This window comes from Vespa mandarinia, chromosome 3, assembly GCF_050613455.1.
Source record: "Vespa mandarinia isolate Hongniang chromosome 3, ASM5061345v1, whole genome shotgun sequence".
NCBI lineage: Eukaryota > Metazoa > Arthropoda > Insecta > Hymenoptera > Vespidae > Vespa > Vespa mandarinia.
In genome coordinates this window covers 5,049,466-5,077,213 of record NC_140812.1, presented here as the reverse complement: position 1 = coordinate 5,077,213, position 27,748 = coordinate 5,049,466, and the positions used below count along the sequence as shown (strand labels likewise).

General features: G+C 29.9%; 4 protein-coding genes across 15 annotated transcripts; 2 read left to right on the top strand and 2 right to left on the bottom strand.

The window, feature by feature from the left end:
* Positions 1-733: 733 nt before the first annotated feature.
* Positions 734-27,249, bottom strand: stac (C2 and C2B_Munc13-like domain-containing protein staccato). 12 transcript variants are annotated; one of them, XM_035877752.2, is made up of 19 exons: positions 27,093-27,249; positions 14,735-14,896; positions 13,885-14,131; positions 7,042-7,206; positions 6,781-6,959; positions 6,358-6,402; positions 6,090-6,249; positions 5,163-5,686; positions 4,940-5,089; positions 4,723-4,860; positions 4,443-4,634; positions 4,072-4,366; positions 3,599-3,957; positions 3,323-3,512; positions 2,938-3,244; positions 2,500-2,580; positions 1,944-2,067; positions 1,674-1,867; positions 734-1,574 (listed from the first exon to the last, which is right to left on the bottom strand). In XM_035877752.2, exons 1-19 carry the CDS (start codon positions 27,212-27,214, stop codon positions 1,480-1,482), a joined length of 3,729 nt encoding a protein of 1,242 aa, XP_035733645.2. In that variant the 5' UTR covers positions 27,215-27,249; the 3' UTR covers positions 734-1,479. The 12 variants fall into 12 exon arrangements, with proteins under 12 accessions (XP_035733645.2, XP_035733646.2, XP_085511776.1 ...); XM_035877753.2 differs by lacking the exon at positions 27,093-27,249 and adding an exon at positions 18,087-18,569 and having other exon boundaries at positions 736-1,574; XM_085655650.1 differs by lacking the exon at positions 27,093-27,249 and adding an exon at positions 16,361-16,412 and having other exon boundaries at positions 739-1,574.
* LOC146873117 (uncharacterized) lies at positions 18,573-24,851 on the bottom strand. Its single transcript, XM_085655654.1, has 2 exons — positions 24,203-24,851; positions 18,573-18,694 (listed from the first exon to the last, which is right to left on the bottom strand). Exons 1-2 carry the CDS (start codon positions 24,595-24,597, stop codon positions 18,682-18,684), a joined length of 408 nt encoding a protein of 135 aa, XP_085511780.1. The 5' UTR covers positions 24,598-24,851; the 3' UTR covers positions 18,573-18,681.
* On the top strand, positions 19,060-21,424 carry LOC118446746 (uncharacterized). Its single transcript, XM_035877764.2, has 5 exons — positions 19,060-19,096; positions 19,178-19,635; positions 19,729-20,477; positions 20,568-20,941; positions 21,047-21,424. The coding sequence occupies exons 1-5, from the start codon at positions 19,060-19,062 to the stop codon at positions 21,307-21,309; spliced, it is 1,881 nt and encodes a 626-aa protein (XP_035733657.1). The 3' UTR covers positions 21,310-21,424.
* Positions 21,911-24,070, top strand: LOC118446747 (trypsin 3A1). The gene is made up of 6 exons (XM_035877765.2): positions 21,911-21,948; positions 22,016-22,110; positions 22,185-22,270; positions 22,359-22,629; positions 22,698-22,990; positions 23,521-24,070. The coding sequence occupies exons 1-5, from the start codon at positions 21,915-21,917 to the stop codon at positions 22,980-22,982; spliced, it is 771 nt and encodes a 256-aa protein (XP_035733658.2). The 5' UTR covers positions 21,911-21,914; the 3' UTR covers positions 22,983-22,990; positions 23,521-24,070.
* Positions 27,250-27,748: the final 499 nt, after the last annotated feature.

Here is a 27,748-nt window from a genome sequence, read left to right as displayed (position 1 = left end):
AGATATATATTATTTAATCTTAGTCATAAGAATGAATATCTTAATATTTATTCGTCGGAATGTCTATCCATGACTCTAATTATATATTATTATGCTTTTAAGACTATCGTCTACTTGTTCAAGGTAGAAAGTTCAAAGGACATCATTATATCAAACTTTTTGTTCAAAAAAATGTTATAAACAATATTCACATCAACCTATTACCGATTCGATGAACAAGGTCTCATTTTAAAAATGAAGATTTATGTGAGGATATGGCTATTTCGAATTATTATAAAAGTTTTTTTTTTTTTTTTAATTCGTATCAACAAGTAATATTTCTTCGAGAATAGTTTGTGCATTAAGATAAAGCTTTTTAACAAATACGAGAAAACTATGTTCTTGTTTAAATGTTCGCATTTAAAATAAGAGCCTGTTTATCAATGTGGATCATGAATTATGTCTGTACTTATTGCTGGCGTAAACTATTATATATAATCAAAGATGGTGGACAGTATTGATTGATCGTTATATTTTTCCTAGGTATAACCAAAGTTGTAAAAAAAAATTTAATTATACCAAAAAATTAGAAAATAATGTTAACATTTTACAATATTGTATTAATATGGATTATAAGAATATAAAAGAATGTATTTCTTATGCTTACTTGCATAAATCAAAACTGTAACATTGTGATAAAGGGAAAAAAATTGTTTAAAGTTTGTTACAAATAAAGATATTCTATATTAATTAAAAGGCAGTCAAACGCTCAATTTGATTAATCTAAATCATATTCTTAGATTAAATTCTTACTTTTGCATGTTATGCACTTACTGCATATTTTTGTAATAACATTAACTGTAGTTAAATTAATTATTGTGTGTGTGTGTATATATATATATATGTATATATACATATATATATACGTGTGTGTGTACATATATATATATATATGTATATGTATTTTCAAATTCTTTAAAATTTCTTTTCATAAATGGATTACAAAAATATTAGCTACCAATTACAATAATGCTGCTATACGTATTTACATTTAACAATTTGACACGTCTCTATCTATGTACATGTATTCGATGTAAAATTATTTTTACCAAATTTATATTATCCTTTCCAAATGACATTTTATAAATAATATATGTTGTTAAATAAGACATTTGCATCTCATGGAAATGCACGTACTGAATATAAGTAACACTTATTCAGACTTTCAAATTCCTTAACATTATGAAATGCAAAAATTTAAAAATATTATGGGAAAGTATAAAAATGTTGCCTTTACATAGTCTAACATTTTTTTTTTATAAAAACGGTTAATTGTCAAATTAAAATATTCTTTATATTTATGTGGGAGAAATCTCTTTTTTTCGTTTTTTGTTAAATATTAAAATTCTTTAAAAATGACACTAGTTTAAGGCAATGAGTGATGATAGCTACATTTATGAACATTATTCGATATGACTTTTTATATTAATGTGTTTCTATTTATTTTGCATTGGATTTATTATGCATTTTAGATATGAAATCCATTGCTTGGTTGTCTCCTTTCCTATGTTCTAAGGCTCGAATTACGTCCGTACCTTAAAAGAAACAAGTTACAATGTTCAAACAATTTTTTAACGCGCATGCACGCACGTACATAAATTTAATAATTTAAATAAATTAATTTTAATTCATACTTTTATTATTTGGCCGTGAAAGTTTTAAATGAATTTGTTCCATTGATTCCATTCCTTTTTCTGGTCCCACTTCTGGAATTTCACGGAATGATAGAAAGGCTTCAGCCATAAATCTAGTTCGTAAGAAATCCTTGTCTTTTATTTCAAAAGCCACTATGGCATCCTCTATAGCTCGTTGTTCTTCGGTAAGAGGACTATAATATTAAAACACAGCAAGATAACATAAAATGACATAAATGTACAGAGTTTACTTAATTAAATTAAACTTACATGTTAAAAGTTTCATCGAAAAGAGGGAACAAAGTTTCCTTTTGTACATGCGTCTTTGGTGTCTTGTTATCAATAAATTTTTCTTCCGGCAACAATCTTATTTTTACGTAAGAATCACATTTGCCTGTAAAAAGAAAAAAAAAAAAAACGTAAAATTTTATGACATTTAAGTGATACTTTAAAAACCCCAATGTAGAACGAGACATGCACGGTGAAAGTGATTGTTGAAAGCAATCGACAGTTCATCAACGAGATTTTATTTAATTTAGACGACGAAATAATTTTAATATTTTAAGGCAATTTTTCAAAAATCTAGTTAATGAAAAAATCTGTCGATTTTCTTTATATCCGTGACAGTGTATTCAACTTTTCGAGCAAGAAAAATCATTGTGTCGATAAAAAAGAGCTAACATTTCTACTTGAAAATAACAATAATAAAGTTGATCCGTGCCATGCATTTTCAAAATCTAATCTCACTTAGGACAGGCAATCGACCAGTACGAGTCATGTAACAGCGATGAAATAGAATTTTACACGTCCACCTTTTTTTACATACTTTTCTTCGCTTCTTTCAGTCTTTGTTTAGATTTAGAGTGCAGTTTGCGCTCGAGAGTAGACAGCTTGCCTATAAAATCTCCTATAAAATCGAAAAATATGTCATTCTATGTCTACACCCCGTTACCAATTACCCTATTGCATTAGAAATATAATACATTAGAAAATATTATTCGTAATCCAATATTTTACTTTTTCATTCGTGTTGTTCATTATATTATTTGCCATTCTCGTACTGTTGATATTGCTCAAGCATTTTTTATAAACTTATGCTTTAGCTTTCTAAATTTATAATATATATATATATATATATATATATATATATATATATATATATATATGTATTATATATTATATATATATATATATATATATATATATATATATATATTGCGTAAACTTTTCTATTATGCATTAAAAAAAAGATAATTTCCTTTACCATTACTATCCATCGGTCGTAGATTTCTGGCATTGAGAATTTGAATGTTCAATGAATTGTTCAGGAACCAAGCTTTAACAGTGAGAAGACCATAGATAGTTTCTTCCATCTCTTTCTGTTCTTTCAATCGATCTTGATTATATCGATGAATAAGCTCAGCCGTTTCCAAACCATGAAGTTTCAAAAGTTCTTCAATCTTCTCTAAAACCTGCACGTTCGACGTTTCATCTGCACCAAGATTGAAAAATCTAATGAGTGTATGAAGTGTCCGGTGTAGATTAGAGTAAAATGAAGGTGGTCTTCTTTTCTATAAACAATTTTTAAAATAAAAAAGTTAAAATATATTTATTTAAATAAGTGAATTAATAAAATATATATTTCTTACTTCTAGATTACTATGAACTAACTGATAAAGTGTTTCAGACATTATTTCCCAAATAACTAAGAGAACTCTTTCAAAATTATCCTGGCTAAGATTATCGTGTAATATCGTTAAATTTGAATCAAGATATTGCAAAAGTCGATCCATCGCATTACTAGTAGTATCTATTAATTCTGCTCCTTCCATGAGATACCTACAATGATAAAATATTTTTTATAAAAATTTTGGATAATCTCTTATATATCTTTTTATAAGCACGAAGACGGTATTTAATTTTACCTCTTCATAGCAGGTGCCATTTTGTGCGCAACAACTTCTAATAATTCAATAATTTTATTTTTCACCGTGTCTGCCGCATTAGCAATGATTAGCTCAAGAGTTTGTTTGCAACGATCTGCTTCTTCTTCCGTCTTATTTTCTCCTAAAGCATCGACGATACCTTGAAGCCCTAAATCATTTGCCAATGGACCAATCGATGTTCTGATATAGTCAATATTATTAATAGCAAAGCACCAGGCATTAGATACCAAGAATTTTTTCTCATAGACACTATTTTCAGTAAGCTGTTCTAAATCTGTTGTAATCTCTGCTTTTGTAGCCATTTTGTCAGCATATGCAATGGAACACTTACAAATATCCTGTAACACCGTTTCCGTACTCAAACTAATATGATCATGAATATAACAAAGGAACAAAATTATAACAAAAAAAAAAGAAAAAAAAAGGAAAATTAAAAAATATTAATAACGTACGTCTATAATTTTAGTGACAAATGTATAAGATCCTTCAACATCAGGCCATGCCAGTTGTGTCCAGAAAACTTTAATTTGATAAAAAATCGTTAATGTGTCAACTGCACTGGATGTATATTGTACAGTATTATCAATAGCCTGTAATGTATCAAATTCAACAGCTCTATCAATTCGTTTTATAGCTTTGTATACTGCAATATCTAACCAATGTGCTACACCAGCTTTAAACCAGTCATGATAATTTTGTATTTTCATAGGTTCCAATTGTCCTTCGGCACAGACTATCTGTCCCAATCTATAAAACAATTAATTAATTTAAAAGAAGATACGTTAAATGATCATTAAAATAATTTACTCTTTTAATATCTTACATAGCATATCGTTGAAGAGTTAGATAGAGTTCGAACAAAGTTGTACCAAGACTTAACTCGGAATCATTATTAGTATCGACTTCTATATGTTTCAATCTTGCACACACATCTTCCACAGTCTCCATGCACATGTCACTTATTTTTTTTTCATACATAATATACAATGTTCTTGTATAAGGAAAATTAATTTTTCTAAAAATAAAATTTTTACCTTTTATAAACGATTACATAACATAAAATAAATTACAATAATAATGATATACATTTTTATATAACTTACTTGATGAACAACTTGTCATAATAATCTATAGATCTTTGTAAATCTGCTCTGATTAATTGAATTACTTTAATATAATATCTTAATGTATCTTCATCCGATTTAGTCTCGGGAGTGGTATTACTTGCTATATGCTCAAACCTTTTAATGTATATAATCACCAATAATTAATATAAATCATATCAGAAAAATTATATACAAATAAAAGACATATATCTACCATTCGATACCGCCTTGTATAACTGTGTTCTCTAAACCTCTAATAACATCCAATTTCGTACCATCTGGTTCTGGAAACCAAGGATACATCTTTGCAAGAAATAAATCAAAATCTTCAGGAATTTTGAGAGTAACAATAGATGATAATATCCTACAATTAAATAAATTAATGTAATTATTATACTTTTGAAAATTTTATAATACTATGATCGAGAAAAATATACCCTAAAATAGCCGATAATTGTGTTGTGGCATTCTTGTCTCCTAAAATTAATCTCCTTATTTTCCTGATACTGTTTAAACAAGAATATAATAGTTTTCTTGTAGCATCCCAAAATAGTTTGGTTTCGTCCGTAGAAAATAATCCATTATCCATAGGTCTTAACAAATCGACTATCAATTTATTAAAAACCATAAAATTAAGTGGATGTTCTTGATGGATCCTGGCATATTCAATCCATTGTGCTAAAGCAATATTTCTAGCTAAAAGACCACGTTGTGCACTATGTTGAAGGATCAAAGCTTCTGCAGGACCTGACCATCGACCACACCAACAATATTTTTCAACTTTTTCGGTCTCAAGTTCATATAACAATAAAACTCTGAGTAAATGTCTATGTTCCTGAGCAGCAACTTGCGCATTATGTTCCGCGCTAAAAGCCAATTTTAATTTAACAACTCCTCGTCGTTTAGATTTATTTTTTTTCTCCAAAGGATACCACATCATGTGTCCAGTCGTTGGAATATCCTAAATAAAAAATTGATTTATAAATAAACAAATCTTTAAGTGACAAATATAGTTGCATTTTGATAGAAAAGGCTATCTCGAAAAATAATCACAATTGAATTATTATAAACTGAAGAATTATGAATACAATAAGATAACAGTATTACGTCGGCAGAAAATGTAACCAGATGTTCACATCAATGTAAATCTATTAAGGTCAAATAAGACAGTCATATGTACGAATAAAAGGTTCGATATGATCGATTATATTACTACTACGCTTCATGGCTACTTATTAATCTCTTCATAAGACAAAGAATTTTTTACACTTTACTATGGCTTCATTGTATTTATAAAAAATAAATATTAAATATAGCATTAATAGTGCTGATAGATATAATATTGAATTAGAAATTTATAATACCTTTAAAGGTATTCGACAACGTCCAATAAATTCATTATCATGATTACCAGTTGTGGCTGTTACAGCGATTTCCTTAGCAAGTTTCACGAGACCACGAACACCTTTAATATCTTTAACTTTACTTATTTTCTCAGGCACAGTTTCAGCTGCATCGAAATCCCTATTTAAACAAAAAATAAAAGAAAAACAAGACTAATATAATATATATATATATGTATATAGTTTATCAATTATATTTCTTATTAAATTTAACTTGCAAAACATTTACCAAACTTCCAGGGATAGAACATCATTTTCTGGATCCTCTAAAGGTCTGTAAAACACATTTTAATTTCTTAATATTCATTTCTGAATAATTAAAAACAATTCAAAATATAATTAATCTATTTATTTATCGATGATCTATATATATAAATATATATATATATATTTATGTAAATATTTATTATCATGCACATATATAAAAATACTATTTCATATTAAGTAAATAATGTTACTTTTGCGATACGCAAGGTTCTATACAAAAGGGTTCTTCGCAAAGAACTGCAGAAATGTTGCCTACTGAAGGGGCATAAAAAATTTTCATAGTGATAGATGACGCTCACATATAACATTAGCAACTGAATATTATACAGGTGCATAATAATCGCATTTAGAAAAATAATTATTAATCATCACAGATACAACTCACAATTCAAAATGTTCTTCCCATACTGGGCTAAGAGTGGACGTTTTTACAGCCGTATTGTATCTTCTAGTAGGAGCTGATTCGAGATAAAGAGCGCAAAAAGGATCGCTTTTTCCATTAGCATCTTTGGATACCAATTCCTTGGCTTCGATCACTTCTACATTGAGATGCATTTCTGGAGCCTAATAACAAATAAAAATAATACTCATCCATATCGAATTTTGATTAACTCGATTTATAATTAAAATGATTATAAAAATCTACCTCCATGTTTTGCGTTTCTTCCAATATTCTTTCATGAGTTTCATTGTCGATCTTGAATGCATTTTGCAGATGATTTAACAGAGCTTCTTGTCCACATTCGTTAGAAACGTCATAGCCGATTTGATGTTGTGTCATATACACAAGAGCCGTGTAAAGTTCCTCGATCTGTAAAACGTACGTGATAAATTAAATAGATTCACTATCGATTACCTATTTTATTACCGCACTCTTAACATAAAAATAATAATCTCATAATATTGTCAGACAGTTCAAATTTTATTTAATAAGTCTGTTGAACAGATATCTAATAAAAATCCATTACCCGGTAGGTTTTTATCAAAGAGAAACCACAACGATAATACATGTATCTATACATGTATTTCATACTTTTCTTCAAGAAACAATCACTTAAAGATATTTATTAGAACAAAAGGTTTAATCAGACTCCAAAGTTTACTTTCAAAATACTCAACAAAGAAGCTCCGTTACAATTGTATTGAAATACATCAAGTTCACACAATCTAGTAAAAAATAAACGTAGTTTGTTATAATTACAAAGATTATAATATGGACATATAATGCAGATACTAATTTGTAAGAACGAAGCAAATTTTAATGTAACGACAAAAAATATATATGATTTTATTTCAAAAAATGAAATTGACTTAAAAATTTTCGCCACGCCTCGACTTGCAATAAAATAATTTACACTATATGATTATGTCCCTCTTCATATCAAACATTTTTTGATATGTTCGATCTTCTACGTGATATTCCAACACGTATGAATGGAATACTTAAAGAAACACTCTAACTATGTATATGTATTCTATATATATATATATATACATTACATTATACAAACATATACATTACACAATAATATATTCATTCCTCGACAAAATAAACTCACCGTCATTGCTTGTAGAAGAACATTAGTTCTTCTTTCAACTTCTGCTTTTGGTATTCCACGAAAATTATTTCTTTTACGATCATAGATGCTCGCCCCACCGGGCGAACTAGTGCTAACCATTTTGTCGTTCACGCAAATATCATTCTCACTTATATCAAATATAAATAAAGATTAACAGCGTCGTTGTATTCGTTGACACTTCACCTTTGTTTTAATATAAAATGATAATGAAATGGACCCTCATCGAACTATAGAAATGAATGTTTTGCACTGTCACCACATTTATTTATAGACAATTCACGATTGGCCTTAAGAGATCAGATCATCGTTGAATGTTGGCATTCGTTTTACGATGAGGCTATAGATTTTGGAAAGAAGAATTTAGGACAAGGCGATAATGACCCACAGAATATCACGTTTTAGCCAAGAATAATGACCATGTTTATGCACCATAAGTTCTCCTTATTTAGGAATCGAAAAACATAAATAATGTCGAGCTTGAGAATCTTACTTTTCTTGTTTATTATATTACAACGAGCTTCTTCTCGACTAGACAAAGAACTTCTGTATCATATGTTCACTGAGACAAAGACGTACGAATAATGAATAAAGAGTTCTCACACAAGTCAAGAAAGATTTACAAACACTTATTGTGACATGATCGAAAGCTTACAATGATCTATCATTGCAAACGCCACAGCAGTACATAGTAAAAACGAGATAAAAATTCTCTAATAAGAACGAACGAAAACAGCGTATTCGTCGGCTAACTTACTTACGTTTTTACTTAAACAAAACTGAACTTCCATCATGACCTTTTCTTATCAACCATACAACAGACCGACGCATATTTGATCATGCGTGTACATAATCACGAGTCATCTAATTAAATCCATTCGTAATACATCGATAAACTTGTATTCTTTATTTTTATCGAAATAAAAGTTTCATGAAAAAAAAATTTGCTTAATAAAATCCAATACTAACACTATTATTATTATTATTATTATTATTATTATTATTATTATTACTATTATTATTATTATTATTATTATTATTATTATTATTATTATTATTATTATTATTATATATTTATATTATATTACATGCGTGTATGTGTGTATAATATAATCAAATTATACAATTCGTAGGAGAGAATAAATAATTAAAATTTATAGAAAGATGTTTCAATCAAATCAGAGAAATTATACGAAATAATAATTACTTACATTGATTGATATGAAAAAAATCAACTTTCACAAACAAATAAAGAACGGATATATACAACTTACTCGTTTTACAAGAGAAATATATGGCGGAGTGCTCTTTTTTTAGCATCTTCGTTACGTACGTCATAGAAAGAGAGACCAATAAGAATGCGGTAACGTATAGTACAAATAGTTGATCCTTTGCCATTGCTTTAGAAAGAAATCTCTTGATAAATTTTACTCGTAAACGAGAATATAAAAGAAACGATTTGTACTTAAAAGAGAATATTCGAAGCTTCGCAAAATACAGTATGTTTACAGAAAGAATATGAGTCAAAAAGTAACAAAATATATCTAATAGTAGGTCAACATTGTAGCTTTCTGTCACATCGTCGTTAAATCGACTAGACTTGCCAAGTGCAATTGACTCTGACAATGAAGTTTCCTGCGTCTTAAGATTCTCCTATTAAATTGTTTATTTCATGAACCAAAGTTTATTTTATCAAAACAACAATACAATCCTAAAGGTTAAACATACCTGTTACTAAATACATGGATCTTAGTATTAAGAATAAAAGAAAGAAATATTACTAGAAATAAAATTTACTAGATTCACTTGTATTCATTGAAAACTTTATATTCGTTCTCACGTCTTATATTCGGAAAAAATAATATCAACAAAGAAATATAATAAGAGTACGAAAGTATGTCGTATCCCGTTTGACCCACAGGACAAATGCAACTACAATGCGTTCGTACGTTCACACAATTGTATCCAATGAAAGTTGATATACCGGCAATTAGCTCGTTGGCCATCAAGGCACACACCGAGATAGAACACCCGGTATGCGAAGTGTATACGAGCGTATACATGTAATATGTAGATACGCGAGACTATCGTCCTTCCTACTCAGCTGTCGCCCAATTTTCGTTAAATTATGCAATTTTCTTTCGGTCCAATTTTACACATCATTCTATTTCCGAATCCACGTTATGTGGGTGAAGTTCATTCAAGAATTTTATCCATCTTTATTGTCCTATTTTGGATTTAAAATTTTACCAAAATTTCACACAGTTTTCTTTTTTCTTTTCCTAAGTATTTTTTTTTTTATTAATAATATAAATCTACTATGAATGTAATGAATTTTTCAAAAGAGCAACGAACTTCTTGTTACAAATAAAAAAACGTTACGTTCGTAGTAAAACAAAAATTCAATTTTCTTTTTTTTTTTTTTTTTTTTCAAATGTTACTTCTGACAGTTGACCAATTTTTTAAATTATCTTACAGAGAAGATTGCTTAACCTAATTTTCTGAGTAACAGTCCAGTTTTATATCTTGAATAAATCCACACACACGCATTTCCACACGGAATCGAACTAATGGAAAGAGTCGAGACAGAAGCTCGTCGATTGAAACCAATTAATTCATCTTATCATAAGAGAGAGAGAGAGAGAGAGAGAGAGAGAGAGAGAGAGAGAGAGAGAGAGAGAGAGAGAGAGAGAGAGAGAGAGAGAGAGAGAAAGAGAGAGTGAGAAAGAGAGAGAGAGAAAGAGAGAGAGAGAGTGAGAAAGAAAGAGAGAGAGAGAGAGGGAGAGAGAGTGAGAAAGAAAGAAAGAGATAAAGTTGATTACTTTTAAACGATTAATAATCATAAATCGATCAGATGAAAAATCTTCATAAGCATTGGCCTTATCGAATATGTTATAAATAATAATTACATTTCACGTTTCAAAGATCCTTCAATACAAAGGCAACATTCAAGTCTCTTCTAACACGTAACACTTCCCTTTAAATCGATTCAAAACGAAAAATTTTCTTCAACAAACTTTTCACGGAACAAATTAGATCTGTGATCTATAGATCTATTTATCGATTCCTAGTAAAATCACAAGTAGCTGAAAGCTCATACACTCCGTTAATTTAACTCGAACACGCTGTTGTCAATATAAAAAAAAAAAAAAAAAAAAAAAAAAAGAAAGAAAGAAAAAGAAAAGAGAAGAAAAGAGAAAATAAAAACAATCAAACACTATGAGAGAAAGAAAAAGAGAGACAGATCAGGATAACGTTCGCGTGAAGAAGAGAAGACAGGGACTTGGCGGAGGCGAGCTCAATACTGCCAGGAATAGATAGATCGTTGGGATCAGAGTCGTCGTTGGTCGTCGTCGTCGTCGTCGACAACGACGACGACGAACACTAAGAATCACGTTTCGAATGGAACTTAACTGCTCCGATTGAGCTTGCAGGATAATACTACCTTAACTATCATTATTTCCTTCTTCCTTCCTCGCTCTTTACACTTTTCTCTCCCTCTTTCTAACTTTCTCTCTCTCTCTCTCTCTCTCTCTATCTATCTTTCTATCTATCTATCTATCTATCTATCTATCTATCTATCCATCTATCTATCTATCTATCTATCTATCTATTTATCTATCTATCTATCTATCTATGTATTCATCTCCCCTTTTCGATTCAGTTAGAATGTGAATCTAGTGTAAGTGTACGCGAGTTCGGCTATCGGTCATAGAATTGCAAGAATCAAAATAGAAAGGCTGTCATTATCTAGACAAGAGTACTTTATAATTAGGTTTTTTTACAAACTTAGTACTATCTTTTTCTATCAAAGAAAATAATCGAATCCTTTAATCTCCTTTTCTTCCGCTACTTATTCCGTACCAAACTAGGAAGTAATAATTATGCGATCGAACATACTTAAAATAGATTTTAATAGACAAGAGATCGTTGGATCGTTGATGAAAATTAATTAATCTTTCACCTGAACTAAAATCATTGAAAATTATACGAATGAAAGGATCGTGTGAAACTACGAGGACGTTGCTTTCTTTAATGATGTATTTAAACTCGACTTTGAGACTTCTTTTCGAATTAATATTCTGGACGTTCTACTTTGATTGCTCCTTTATCTCTCGATTGTGACAAAAGTGGACGGATTTAACAGAACGGGAAGTCCTTTTGTGAAGTAATGTTTATATCTTCATTGTTAACCTTCTATAAGTCAATTTTTTTTTCATGTCTTAATACAAAAATTATATACTATGAAAATTCTATTAGTATAAATATAACATATGTCTAACAAACACTAAAACGATTAATTTTGTATGATAAAAAAATTAAATATAAATTTTGCATGACTTTGTAAAAGATAAAACGTATACATTTTTTCTTTCTTTCGTACCATTTACGATCGATGTTTGTCCATTTAATAAACATTTTGAAAATCACGAATATTTTATAAAAAAAATATCATGCAATGTTCATAATCGACTCATTGAACTTACGTTTACTTCCTCGTTTTTTACGGAAACAGGGCCAACAAACATGCCCAACTGCATTGCGCACCATTGTGACTCATTAGTCAAGCAAACCTTTACCACTCGCTTGACCGAAACAAACTATTACGACAACAGTTTGAACGAGAATGAGAGAGTAGCTTCGTCTACCCTTCAACGAATCAGCACGTAACCTTCAAAAAATCAATATCAGGACGATCGTCAGGACTCGTGTGAGGGTAAATCTAATGTAAACAATAGACGAGTTATCGATCCGACAGTTAGAAATGAATTAATCATCCGACTATACTATAATAAAATTATCGATCGATCATTTCCTTAAAATAAATTGTCATAAAATAAAAAATAAAAAATAAGAAAAAAGAAGAAGAAGAAGAAGGAAACTATCTTGTCCTTGACATTTCTTTTTATGATTCAATAATATGCAATCATGTGACTTTGTTAAAAAAAACTTTGTTATACGTACATTATTTTATATAGAAGTATCAAGATGTAGTATTATAACGTGATATCGATCAAATCGAATAATTAGAAACGAATGTGTGCAAGCGTTAGTACAATTATGTTCTATATATCTAACGATTATCTTGATCAGGTTCTGATTCAAATTATTGTGAGATAGTGGCATACTAAAGCAAAAAAGAAGATACGTCAATTCTAACAGTTGCTTTTCTTAATTCTTAAAAAGCAAACCCTTATATTCCATGCCACCTTCATTTAGATATAGAATATTCAAGATATTTCTTAGTGCGTATCTACGTCAGTGCTGACGTGAGAAATGGATAAGACGAGCATCGACGTCGTTTCAACAGAATTAAAACGATTCGTTAATATCTTCAACAAGTCGACTCACTAGTTTTCCTCTGAGATTAGATCTTCATTCTCACGATGGAAATAAAGCGAATCTAAAAAAAGAAACTCTCCAACGAACAGCTTGCTATCTCGTGACCGAAATATGTCGAATAGCTTTTTCGACTTTTAAATTTACGAGCATTTTAAGTATACCATGTGAAAAATCTACAAGGATTCGAATGATTTAAACTTTGAATAGATAGTCAGATTTATGTATTCGTCAGAGAATTGCTTCAAATAAATATGACGTTCATCCTATATTAAACTATTATTGTACTAATATTATAATAAATTTGACGTAATCCAACAAATTCGTCGAAATCATCGATTATCAATTTCTACGAACTATATTAATTTATATGATATATATTTATAAATACATATATATGTTTTAAGTAAATTTGAATTCCAAATTTCAATTCCATTTTATCCTACATCGAATTTATTATTATTTTAAGTTTGTAATAAATTCAACGTAATATAATGAATTCTTTTTTTATTAACGAACCCGTTATAGTATATTAATTTTTTGTTAACTATATTAATATAAAATTAACTTACGTTCAATCCAACGGATTCGACCAAAAAATTTTGAGCATGTTCTTTCTCGTCTCGATCACTGTCAGTTTCTAACAAAGCTTCAGATGGTTCCTCGATGCTTCCTTCTTCGCTCAAATTATCCTCATCTTCAGCTTCTACTTCTTCCTTCTTTTTCGGAAGAGGTCCTTCCATTTGTTCCTGAGCACGTACTTTTTCAGCCAGCAACGTGCCAAGATTTTCGAAGAAGCCGCCATCGGTCTCTTGTATCCTGTAGCAATCAAAATTCAATATATTCCTCATGTTCCATTAGACTATTTTTCTGATGATTTAATCAAATCAGTAATTCGACAAACATGCGAACTTCTTTTTCCTTGTCGGCGTTTGAAGAAACAAACAAAATGATGAAGAAGGAAAAAACAATCGTACGTATTTTTCTCAAACTAACGGCTCAATGCCAAATTAATATATTGTCTGTTACCAAGCTAATATGTATTTAATTATTATATAATCAATTTCACCTTCGTTGAATAGGTAATACAGTAAACAAAAAACAAGAGACTTTTAATCGATTCGTTTACGATTGCTTTCACGAACGCGATAACGTTTACGTCAAATAGGTCGGAACTTTTAAACGAGTTGCAAAATAAAAAGCGGAAAAATCAAGTAAAATGTTGCTTCGATCGAAACAAATGTGTATTTTATCATCCACATACGTTGCATTTTTGTTATGCGTCTAGTCGTTTACGAAAGTCATGAAAAAGTATTGAAATGTTTGTAATATTAATCGACAAATAAAAAAAATAAGCGATCATATCTAATAAATAAGTCTTTCTACTACAAACGAATTCGTAACATTACGAGCACGTTTCACCTTTTATGAATAAAGTTGAATGCTGCGAATTTCCAATAGATGCTAGCTGTAGTGACTGCTTTGGTTTCAGGTTTTTGCCACATACGAGCAGCGGCGATCGCGTAATAAGGATGTTTCTCGTCCATTTTATGAAAATGTGCCATTTTGTATGATCCTTTATTCCTTTGGAAAAAAATATGAATCGTCTTTTAAATTCGAAGTTTCGACGAGAAACTTTACATATCGTTCTCTACATATCGTCGTTTTACATACATATATCCTTCCAAATGTAACTACGGTTTACGATTATGACCGAATAATATTATTACTTCTCGTATTATCAACCCAGCGATAATGCCAACTTCGTTATTCAGGAATGTATCGATAAAAGCGACGATTCAAACCTTGATAACATCATCATAGAAGCACACTCACTTTGTTTCGATAATGAACGCGAACGATAAACTGCCTTTCGTTACCTTTGTAATCCCGTTTTAACACAAAGTGTTAATTATTGTTGAGTTAATTCCTTGAAAATTGGAATGAACTTTCAATGAATACGTTCCAAGTACTATGGTATTCCCTTTTGCTAAGCTTTAACTGACAGACCTATGGTTTCCGCGTGGAGAACACGTTCCATTGAAATTATTTCGTTTCTAAGCTTTAAACTCGCAATGATCATTTACGAGGAAATGATAATCACATAGGAACACGAAGAACGTAGGGAATTTTGCGATCGACGTATATATATAATAAGTTTATACGTAGCTCGTGAGAAATCTCGTGTAGGCTGAATCGTGTCTCCTTAGAAACTGTTTAAAGAAGACTCGATTCATACAGGTAGATCGGAGGATAATAGGTAGGAGGTTGTGTATATATACATCTGTATATATGTCTAATATATCGCGCTACTAAAAAATCATCGCGAAGGTCAAACACTGAAAGTAAACCATTCGAAAGTCATACAATTTATTTTATTTCACTTTTATAAATGTTTCTTCAATATTAACATTTTCCCGTAAATCTTCGCTGATATAATCTTATAGAATTTGAATCATTTAAAAAGACTTTTATTGCGATAAGATAACGGCAAATTAATTTATAATCTATACTTAACCTGTAATATGATACGAATCGTTTGCGAGCTCGTTGTTGTGTGATTCATTATGCAAACTTCAATAAAACGATGTACATATATATATATATATATATGTTTTTTCTTTTAACGAAGAAAATATAAAAGCATTTTCTAACTTTTCTCAGCGTGAAATTAAATTAATCCATTGAGAATTAACTTTCGACGCACCTTTCTTTATACCGTGCGCATAGAGAATAGACGCTATAAATATACACGAACTTTACTTCTAGAAAATAAAACTAAATCGAAAAATCAATCGACTTACGTCAATACTGTTGATATTTACGACTTTACGTAATTTTGTTGATACTTTTTCTATTTTTGTAACCTTTTTTTTTTTTCTTTTCTCGCATTTGGAAAACGATGAATGATTCATTCATTTACCGATACAAAAAGTACACGCGCGATAAAAGGGGCACTTTATAAAAGTATAATATCTAAATTTTTTTCTTTTCTATGAACATTTTTTTATATATTTACGATTCAAATTCATATATTACGTAACGTACTCAATGCAATGAAATATATTCATTTTCACAATTATATGACTTTTCTAGGATTCTCCGTCCATTCACCTAACGTCAATGACATCGATGCCTTCAATCTAGTTTCCTCATTCGCACGAAATCAGGAATTTCCTGTAGAAAAATGATGTGACGTAGGCTGTACTTTTTGAGATCAATCATGAGCAATGAGTAAAGTAATTTATCTCGAAGATGATAAGGTTTTGCAACACACATGTTCCCTCTTTCCCTCTCTCTTTCTCCCTATCTCTTTCTCTCTTTCACTCACTCACTTTCTATCTTTTTGATGACGGATCATCAACACAAATAAAAGTATGAGACACGAGACTAATTCTTAATACTTAAAATCGATTCCACGAGATGTTTCATATCCTTATAACAATAAAGGAATACGACTTATCGAGTCGTTGAATTATTCATGAGTTTTCAGGCTAACGCCAGGAACAATGAAACTATATTAATATGGATTTTCCGACTTTCGCGTTATCTTTCTACTTCCATCAATGATGATTTATTTCAACAATTGTACCAAATTCAATTGGAATAATTTGCATATCATTCAAAAAAGAAATAAAGAAAGATTCTTCTTAGGTATAGATTATATATATTGATATGAAATCGTAACGACTCAGAAGAAAATTATTCGTAAGATGAGCACGTACGTATATCCCGGTAGTTCGTCACCGTTTAAGGAGAGACAGAATGCGAAATATTTACTGTTTAAATTATACTGTTTATGCAACACATACTCCACGTGTAAGGTGTCGAATGGCAAGAAGAGACCAAAATGAAATATTTTTTTTCAACGGATGAACCGTATTTAACAAAATAATCATTCTCTTCCGGATGAAATTCTTTTTTATTTCTATTAAACGATATAAAACTTTAACCATTAAATTCTACAAAAAGGGAACACGTTAGGTAATAAGCTAGTCTGCCAATGATGAATCATGAAATGTTAGAAACAACCTTGAACGTTCTGTTGGATCATAGAGAAACAGAGACGAAGACAGAAAGAGAGAAACAAAGAGAGAGAGAGAGAGAGAGAGAGAGAGAGAGAGAGAGAGAGAGAGAGAGAGAGAGAGAGAGAAAGAAAGAAAAAGAAAGAGAGAGAGAGAGAGAGAGAGAGAAAGAAAAAGAAAGAGAGAGAGAGAGAGAGAGAGAAAGAGAAAGAGAGAGAGAATGAAAGAAAGAAAAAAGAAAAAAAAACGAGAGAGAGAGAGAGAGAGAGAAAGAGAGATGTATTTAGGAGAGCACTGGCATGCAAATGCGACGGTAAAGACTCTACCTTGCTTATTCTCAATTTTATAAATAGATTCTGACACCAGCAATATAACAGAAGCAGTTGCATCGTAAACATGTTCAAGATATAAAACCAATAATTAGTTTAATAATAACGTATTATCACATTTTTGTTAAAATTTTATGTATAATTATAATTCGAATGTTAGAAAAGAAAAATATTTTTTAAAACACAATCGATCGTTCGAAATTAGATCTATTTATATTGTAGATTTTCTTATCGACTGTGCTGCATATATATATATATATATATATATATATAATATATATATATATATGTATGTATGTATGTGTGATACACATCATACACACACAACACACATACACATAATATATCTGTCTATAGACTTTGTCAGACTGATTAATATTTTAGTTGATTTTCATTTAAGAAAGATTTACGTTTCATTACCTCAACTCGTGATCCGTACGTTCCTTCTGTTCCTTCTCTTTCATCTCTTTCTCTTCCACAATTTTGTGGTAGAAATTCTTCCACATGGCATCCTCGTCCATCTTGATAATTGATCGATTTTGATCACAGTCACGAATAATGATCAATATGGTCAATATATATTTTTATATCCAATAAATACTTTAAAAAAATATATCATTTTCGACCTTGATTATTATATTATTCTTATTATTGTTATTTTTTTTTTGTTTTACACAGAGACGTATACACAGTCACACACACACATATACATTATTTCTTTCTCTTTTTTTTTTCTTGTCTGTACCGTTATGTTTCGTGACAATAAAAATGACGAACAATCCTCGATTTTCTTAAGACGTACGCGCACGTAAGATTTTTCTTTCGTAAGAATACTAGGAGTAACGATACGTACAGGTATATCGATTTTCCGTGAGGAAATACAATGAGAGATGCCGGCTGACAGTTGCGCCGATAGAACGAACACGGCAAGACTGTCTTTACTCTGCAGATGATCACGTAGAATCTCGTAACTTCTCATACACCCGTTAGATGGCAGTCATAGCCAACAAGAGATTCACCAATGAAAACTGTACGATATATTCATACATGAGTACATATATAAAGATATATAAAATATATAAAATACATGTATAAAAGCACATATTATTTTTTATAAACCAAATAATATATATTTGTGTTAATACGTATAAATCTATATAAGTAGACTTATGGTTGAGATAAAAAGAAAAAATAAAATGAAATAAAATTAAAAAAAATAAGTCCTTCTGATAAAAAAAAATTAAAAATTCCAATGATTTGCACGTAGTAAAATTTAAAGAATGACATTAATTTGTAATATTTCAAACGTCCTTATCGAAAATCGTTCAAATTCACCGAGTAGAAAAACTATAAAAGATGAAAGAGTATTTTTTAAGAGATCAGTTTTGCCAATATGCGTTCCAAGAGAATTCTCTTCTTTTTATGTCTTGGTAAAATCATCTAATATAAATTAAAAGTATTTCCTTGATAGAATAATTCATATTAATACCATAAATATATTTTATTTTTAGGAAGTTTGACGTCGAAGATCTTTACAAACAGTTATTATCGTCAGTTGAAATCATGGACGAATGATTCGTTAGACACATTTATAAGTTCGGAACACGTGGATCCAGCTGAACGGGCGATTGAAAATTTTTTAACAAAATTAGCTGGTCCGATATCAAGACCGATAACACTACGAAAAACTTCTAATGAAAAATATGGCCTTCAACGAACGATTTCTGAAATTTGTCACGTGATACGAAGAAATTTAATGAATTTTGCTAAAACCTGTGAATTAACGTCAACCGTTAATCGATATAAACAAAATTCGGCTATTCATAATATCAGATCTAACGATTGGTTCCCTGAAATTTTACTTCGAGGTTCATTATTACTACACGATTTAGGAGGAATCACAGAAGAAGTAACGTCTTCCGTTGATCGTTATCTTTCTAGACACAATTTTAATTTACCTAAAAATAAAGTGAGTTCATTTTGATATTCCACGTTTTATTCTGATGTAATTTATTTTTTTTTTGTTTAATTTATTTTAAGATACTTTAAAATCCGTGAACAGGTGTACAATGCAAAGAAGAATCCCCGATTTTTAGGAACGATCGATGATCTTTCAGAGTTCAGCGATCGATTATGGGAGTGCACGAAATCGAAAACAAGAAATAATCGAAACACAATTTCTATTCTCAGTGAAGCTTTTGCTAACTTGGCAAAGGATTCACCTGAACATATTCTGAGAGTTTATAAATCTCGTTTGGACGTTGCTTTAGCAAACGATTCATTGAATAATAATGGTTCATCACTCGGTCAACTAAATGTTCTCTTTTGTAATCTTATTTCCAATAATTCTAGTCATTTAAATCATAAATGTATCACGGAATTCAAACGTCTTAGTGAGTGTATGTTTACTCAAAAACATAATCCTACAAAGCATTCGCACGATAGGATTAATAATCATAAGAGTTTCCTAAGAAATCATTGGCTAAGTGGAATCGAAGATATAAGTAATTGTATCGCCGTGTTCGATGACGATGGAAATGCGAATGTGAGGTGTAAAACGAGACGAAGAATACCGGAAGATCCTGGTCATCGAATAAAATATATTTACGAGAGTCTATTAGAACAAAAATTATCAAGAAAATCACCTTTATATCGAGTTGCGAATGATCTAGGTAATGTTCTTTCGATGACACCTTGGGGTAGGCAACTCATCGAAGATACATGTTACTATCTTTCGATTTATCAAGATGGAGTCAAGAAAATCAACAGATTGTCGAAATTTCAAAATAAAAATAAAAGAGCAACTGCAAAGTATGTACGATAAATTTATTAATCATTTTGTTATTCATGTGATTAATTGAATTAAATCTATTTTAACATTGAAATCACATCATTTCCTAGATATAAGAAAGTGTCTAAATCTTTGGAATTATATAAAAGAGGTTTACTTTTAAAAACATTGGAAGCAATTGATAATATTCATCGTACGACGATCGAATTCGAGAAGATCATTGTGAGCGGAATTAAAACGGCAATGAACGAGAATTGGTACTGTCATCTTCAAATTTTCAACTGTGTTTCCGATTGGATGACAAAACTTTTTTTATTCTACGATTACGAAGAAGAAAAGAAAAACGAGACGATATTGACGACTACGTTGCAGCCTTCGTTGTCAATAGAATCGGATGAGAATTCCTATGAATTATCTGATGTATTATCTGACGAAGAAGATGATAGTGAAGAAGAAAAAACTGCTTTAATTATGACGAAAAAAGGTAATCATAAAAAAAAAATTTCTTAATATTTCATAACTATTATAAAAATAAATCCACCATAAATGATCGTGCTAAAAAAAAAATCTATTCCATCGAATGTTACAGCGATGAAGGAAGCTGCGGATAAATCTTTCGAAAAGTTAATTCGATCGATGAATCGTGTAAACGTCCGCACGGCGAACGAGAAAAGCATCCTGGTTAATCTCGCGAATAATTTATTGCTAACAGCTATGTTCATGGAAACTATCGGTTTCGTTTCTGTGTTGTTTTCTCTCGGGAATGCTAATAAAGAGGAAATGAATTCGTCCGAAATAAGAGACGAATGGCTACAAAAACACAAACATAGATCCTTGATCTTCGAAAGATAACCCACGAAATCGAACCGAAGTGATGCAGAATGAAGATATATCATTTCAAATGGAAATTCTTCGAAAAATAATTTTTATGTTCAACGATAAAAAAATAAATATGAGAACTTATGAATGAGATAATTATCAAGAATAAATATAAATAATGTATAAATAAAATATAAAATTATTCTGTACGTATATGTACTTATATCTAAATAAAATGTTATGTTGCAAGTAAAATTATTATTGACGTCATCAAACAATTCATATAATACTCATCTATGAAATTAGTTATATAAATTTTGAGATAATCTTCACAATGTAAGATATTGTTTATGAAATACATCTTACAAAGAATATTCTAACTTTAAGCTATAAATTTTGTCATGTTACATAAATTTAAGATTAAAAAATCTATAGTTCGCATTTAAATCATTGATAAACAATAATATGTTCTAATAAATTTATGATTTACGACTGCTTACTAATCTTAACTCTAACGATGAACGAAAAAGTAAAATAAATTAAGGAAATGTAATTACAGTGACATTTACGAAGAATGACGCATCAAATGTTACAAGTAATAAGCAAGTGCTCTACTTCCCAACTCGTATTTTAAAAGAATGCTTTGGACCATCGTTTTCATTTGCTTAATATGTAAGTAGACAAAATATTTCTGTTATTTGTAAATATAATTCATTTAAAAATCTTTTAATATTCTCAGATTCTCATATTGGACGTAACGAACAAGAAACGCATAATGTCAAACCTAGAATTATCGGAGGATATAATATTAATATCAAATCGCGTCCATTTATGGTTTTCATTTTTATTTTCCAAATCGTTAAAAATCTCATCATTCTACAAAAATTCACATAAAAATAAATTTCCAGGTATCTCTTCATGATGAATTAAATGATTTTCAATGCGGAGCAAATATATTGTCAAAAAAATGGGTCATTACTGCGCTTCATTGTTTGTAATAATAACTCCTACATTTACTCTTTAATCTGTATTAATATCTTATACAATGTATTGTACACGTATATTTAATTACATGTTTTCAGCAATTCCATAGATAAAAACGATTACTACATTCGTGCAGGGTCAAATTATACCGATCACGGTGGTACATTACACAGAGTTAAAAAAATTTATGTTTATAACGAAACGATTTATCCATATTGGTCTACGAAAATATACTATCATGATATCGCCCTTTTCAAAGTGACACCATCCTTTCGATTCTCTTCGACGATTCTACCGATTGGTTTACCGAACAACAATAAAATACCACGGAGACTTTACGTTTCTGGCTGGGGACATACTTCTTTGAACGTAAAAGAAAAAAATAATTAATTAATATTTTTATCATCGAAAGAATTTTTTGTTCTTTTTTTTTTCAGAGTAACTCTCATCGTACTCTGATGACTGTGAACATTCCTTACGTTCCATTTAAAGCCTGTGTCAACTCTGTACCATTGTATAAATTACTCGTTAGAAGGGATCGTCATCTCTGTTACGGTAGACGCGGCAAGGATTCATGCTACGGAGATTCCGGCGGTCCATTGGCTGATGCTTGCACAATTTATGGCATCGTATCCTTCGGCCATAATTGCGGCGAGGTTTCTGGAGTTTACGCAAAAATCTCTTACTATCGTGAATGGATCAAGATTATTACAAAATTATAAGTCAAAGTGTATGTACAAGATAATCTTATCTTTGATAATTTCCACCTTTTGATTTCATTTCTATTACAACTTTTAATTCTCGTAAATTTCCTCGAAAGTCATATCTTTATATTTATCTATACGTATTCTTGTAGATAGGAATACATAAAATAAGAAAGTTTAATAAAAGATTATATTACTTCTGACACATATTTATGTATCTGTCATTTTACACAAATTTTTTCGTCATAAAATTAGTTCATTCATATACGAACGTTCGTTAAATATAAATTATATTTTTAATATAGTATAATACAAATTATATTAAAAATTTAACATTATATAAATTTCTCTATGAACATGAAAAAAGAATAAGTTGTAGTGAATCAAAAGTTTCAATTAAACTTTGTTACAAAAAATAAAACAAATATTAAAATTCTAAATTAAATAGATACGAATCGTTCAATTATAATAACATTATCAAATATCTTTAAAAAAATGATAAAAATGAATAAATAAATGATCGTAAAGACTTCGTATCACGTTACTGTGTTTTCAGGAAAGTAGATAGGACAAGTCGAATCACGGAGCGTGGACCCCAGCGCGTTCAGGTCCGATGGACACAGGAAGTCCATTACACGCGTGCCGCGCAACAGCGTGTCATGCACACACGCGCGTGAACGTGTCTCTTTATCTTCGTGCAGGGTCGAAAAAAAAATAGTACATTTATTTTATGAAAAGAAACAATCATTTTCATTTTCTTTAAGGAAACGTATGTAGAAAAATGACGTAAAAATTACAAGAGAATAATTTAATAAATAAAAAATTCGCTTCGTTGAAAGACAAAGACGAACGAAGACAAACAAAATTATAAGTTGTTGGAAATAGAACGTCTTCTCTTTTACCTTCGGCCCTGAACTTGTAGTACTTATGTTAGAGACTATCGTTTACCAAGCTGACTCATCCACACCTGAACATTTCTATGCGAGAAGATTGCATGCTTTTCCGTTCGCATTTCCGAACCTTTGTAAACTCTCCCCTTACTACAGACAATTTAGTAAATATCTTTGTAAAAAAGAAAAAAGCGTGAGAAGTACTCTATCACTGAATTACATCCGTTAGTATTACCTTTGTTATTGTATCAAATATAATAAAGTTCGTTCTTACATGAAAAGTAATTAATCGATTTTTCTCATGTGTTATATATATATATATAATGAATATATTGATACGTGACTCACCCAACTATTGCAACCGGATAAATCTTATTCCGTAGGCTTTTCAGTATCTCACGTTTTAGTTTCAAATACCACGAATTATTACTTTTAGAATTGCAGTACTTTTGCGAAACACTGTTAACTCGAATACTCTCCGTAATTTCGTCTTTCGTCACTGACTCCCATTCCGATACTGCCGATACTTCTTCCACGGCCACATAAATAAACGAATCCGAAGAGTTCGAATTGGACGAAGAGGTCGAATAATTTGTTCTCGTTTTTCGTTGTCCTTTCTTACGTAAACAAACATTGTCTATTTCGGGCTCATTATCCGTCATGATCGACAAACTTTTATTCTTTAAATATTCCTTCAAAAATATATTCGTACGTTTATTAGAAACACACAATTGTTCACTCATTTCAACGGTCCATGAAAATCTTTAATTTAAATAATCAACAAATTTCATTCATTTTTACAAATTGTCTTTGTCTTTGTCTATACACAATATTAAATATTTATTTTTCATTTTTACAATTGTTTTAACAGGTGCTTCCCGGATATATTTGATATCTAACTTATTCTATTAATTGATTCGATAATTAACATTTGCTTTTAATCTGTATAACTTCAGAATTGAATATATTCGTGCCGACGAAGTGTCCGATGTATGGAATAGAAAGTGTACGACTGAACAGGCTCGCAGGAAAGGCTAAAGCAGGCGGGAAAGCCCAACGACAGTCCAACTAATTGTGAATTCATGCACCGGGAGAAGGGGTTTGTCTATGGTGTCTTGAAGTTTATTTATCATTTACTGAACGTTATTGTTCCGACTATATTTTTCAAATGACTTTATTCTACACGTTGCATATTACATATAAAGTTTAAATAAACAATCATAAAGATTTCACATAATAAATTGATATTAATTGATAAGAAACTAATTCTTGTCACTTAAAAATGATGACCGTGCATTCGGAGAAATTGCAGTTTTGTTTTTTATTATATACAATGACACCATGACGAAAAGTGAATGGCCACAATGGCACAAAATAACGATATAACGTTGAAGATGAAATTACGATAACAAATAATTAGAATAAGCAACAAGAGAATCTTTAAACGCAGTGATTATGTTACTTCGTCGAATATGGCATTTTTATTTTATGGAGTTGCATGCTACGCATGGCAACGATTTAAACAATGAATGAAAACTACGACACGTTCAACGTTGCTACACAATGGAGAACAATGCCCGAAGATCTCAGCCTGAATTTCTAATGATATTTCTTTTTTAATACGTCAAGTCTTCTGCGTTTCAAATATACACGTAATTTATAAATAGCTGTTATCTCAATAAATAAATACTCATATAATACGAGTAGCATTTATTTCTTTTCGATTAAATATATTCGTAACAATTCATAGAAATTTTTCCTTATTATCTAAAATAAATTTACACGTAATATAGTAAGTATTTATAACAAAAAATGTTATCTTTTACAAGATAATTAAAAATATAATATCTTTATTTTTTTAACGAGATATATACATATATATATACAAACATATATATATATGTATATATATATATATACATATATATATGTATATGCATATATACATATATGTATATATATATATATATATATATATATATACATATATATATGTATATGCATATATACATATATGTATATATATATATATATATATATATATATATACATATATATATGTATATGCATATATACATATATGTATATATATATATATATATATATATATACATGTGTACATATAAGTATAACAAGCGTGTTAAAAAAAAAAGCATTTTCCACATAATCTCACAACACATCCGTTGACGACGAACTGATAATTCACGAATGCAATGACATCATCACGATCATAGGCTAAAAATTCCCATTTCTTGCAATTGATTAGAGAAATATGACACGTTTTTAATGTAAACGAATGAATGAATAACAAAAAGTAATTGAGATCTAAATTTGAGTTTAATACATAAATATACCTAAATGATTTAGAAACTTTTGATATCTTTCTTTTTACATATACTCGGATAAGAGAATTTCACGGTGTGTGATATTAGAAAGGATCCTTGGAGGAATTACACCAAAGGTTGAATTCACTGGCGTGAAATTGAAATGTTACGAAATTCCAAAGCTTCTTCTACCATCGACGTTTTATTATCAAATTATTGACAAATTTGCAGGACCTATTTCTTCCGAAATGTAAAGATTCTAAGACGTGAACGTCGACGTAAAACGTTAATTAGAATTTACCTAGGATGTAAATTTCTTTTGTAAAATGAATAACTAGATAAGTCATAAGGTTAATTGTATTTCATGGAAGACTAACAGTATTCATAATCAAACGAATCAAGCGTCTAAACGTGATACTTGCACGAAACCTTTTCCAAAAACTTAATCAACTTTAATAGAAACTTTGGAGAATTTAAATGAGTACACACGTGTCTCTATAATCTTTATTCATCGTACAAGTACAACGCATAAATATACATATATATGTATCTATATTATCTAAGGAAAAAAGATGAAACTTTCGTATAATTTCTTCGCTATAATTCGATCTTATTTATATTAATAAATGCTATACGATAGAACATAACACTTATAAAGTGCATTGACTTTTCTAAATGACTTTTCTAAAAGCACCACGCTGCAATCGATATAAAGTATTCTATTGTAAATGAGTAACGTGTATATAGTACATAATTAATAGAGATGAAGCATGGCTAATAATATACCTAATTATACTTCCGAGTACGAACAATAATTCAATAGAAAGAAATATTAAATGCAAATTTTAATTTCATACAATTAAAATTTGAATGCAACGCTTGAATAAAATGTTATATTGTAAATTTGTACTTACTCCGAAGTCGACGTCAAATGTAAAAGCTGGGGACCTGATTTGACGTAAGTTGTGCACACATTTTTTTCGTTGACATTCTCTTCCACCATCTGTTTCGTTCTCCATAATCTCCATAATCCCATATTTTAAGAAATTTCTTAGAAATACAATCGAACGTTATCTAAACTATTCCCACGTGCATTAAAAATGATCTTTATGTATCAAAGAGACACATCAAGACATTAGAAAACTCGTCTTTCAGACTAACCATCCGCAAGCCGACTGTAGAAAAACTCATCTCTGAATAGCTTCCTATTCAACGAGGAAATAACGTCCACTTGTCTGTACCGTAATTACGCGTATTTACATGAACAGGCGAACGTCAGTCTACGGTAATTAATTACATATACTGAACATGTCATCATGAGACTAAAAATATGCACTGATTTACTATGAACCCTTATTAACAATGAATATTTGTTAGGAAATATATTTGAAAGATTTTTTCTTTTTTCTTTTTTCTTTTTTCTAAAATCATTGTCCTTTTTCAAAAATTATCGAACCAAACGTATCCGTTCGATTCGTTCCTTTTTATTTTACTATCGTATAGAGCAAAGAGAGAGGAAAGACGTAACATTATTATAAAGCTTTGATCTTTCGTACGAGAAAAGTTAATT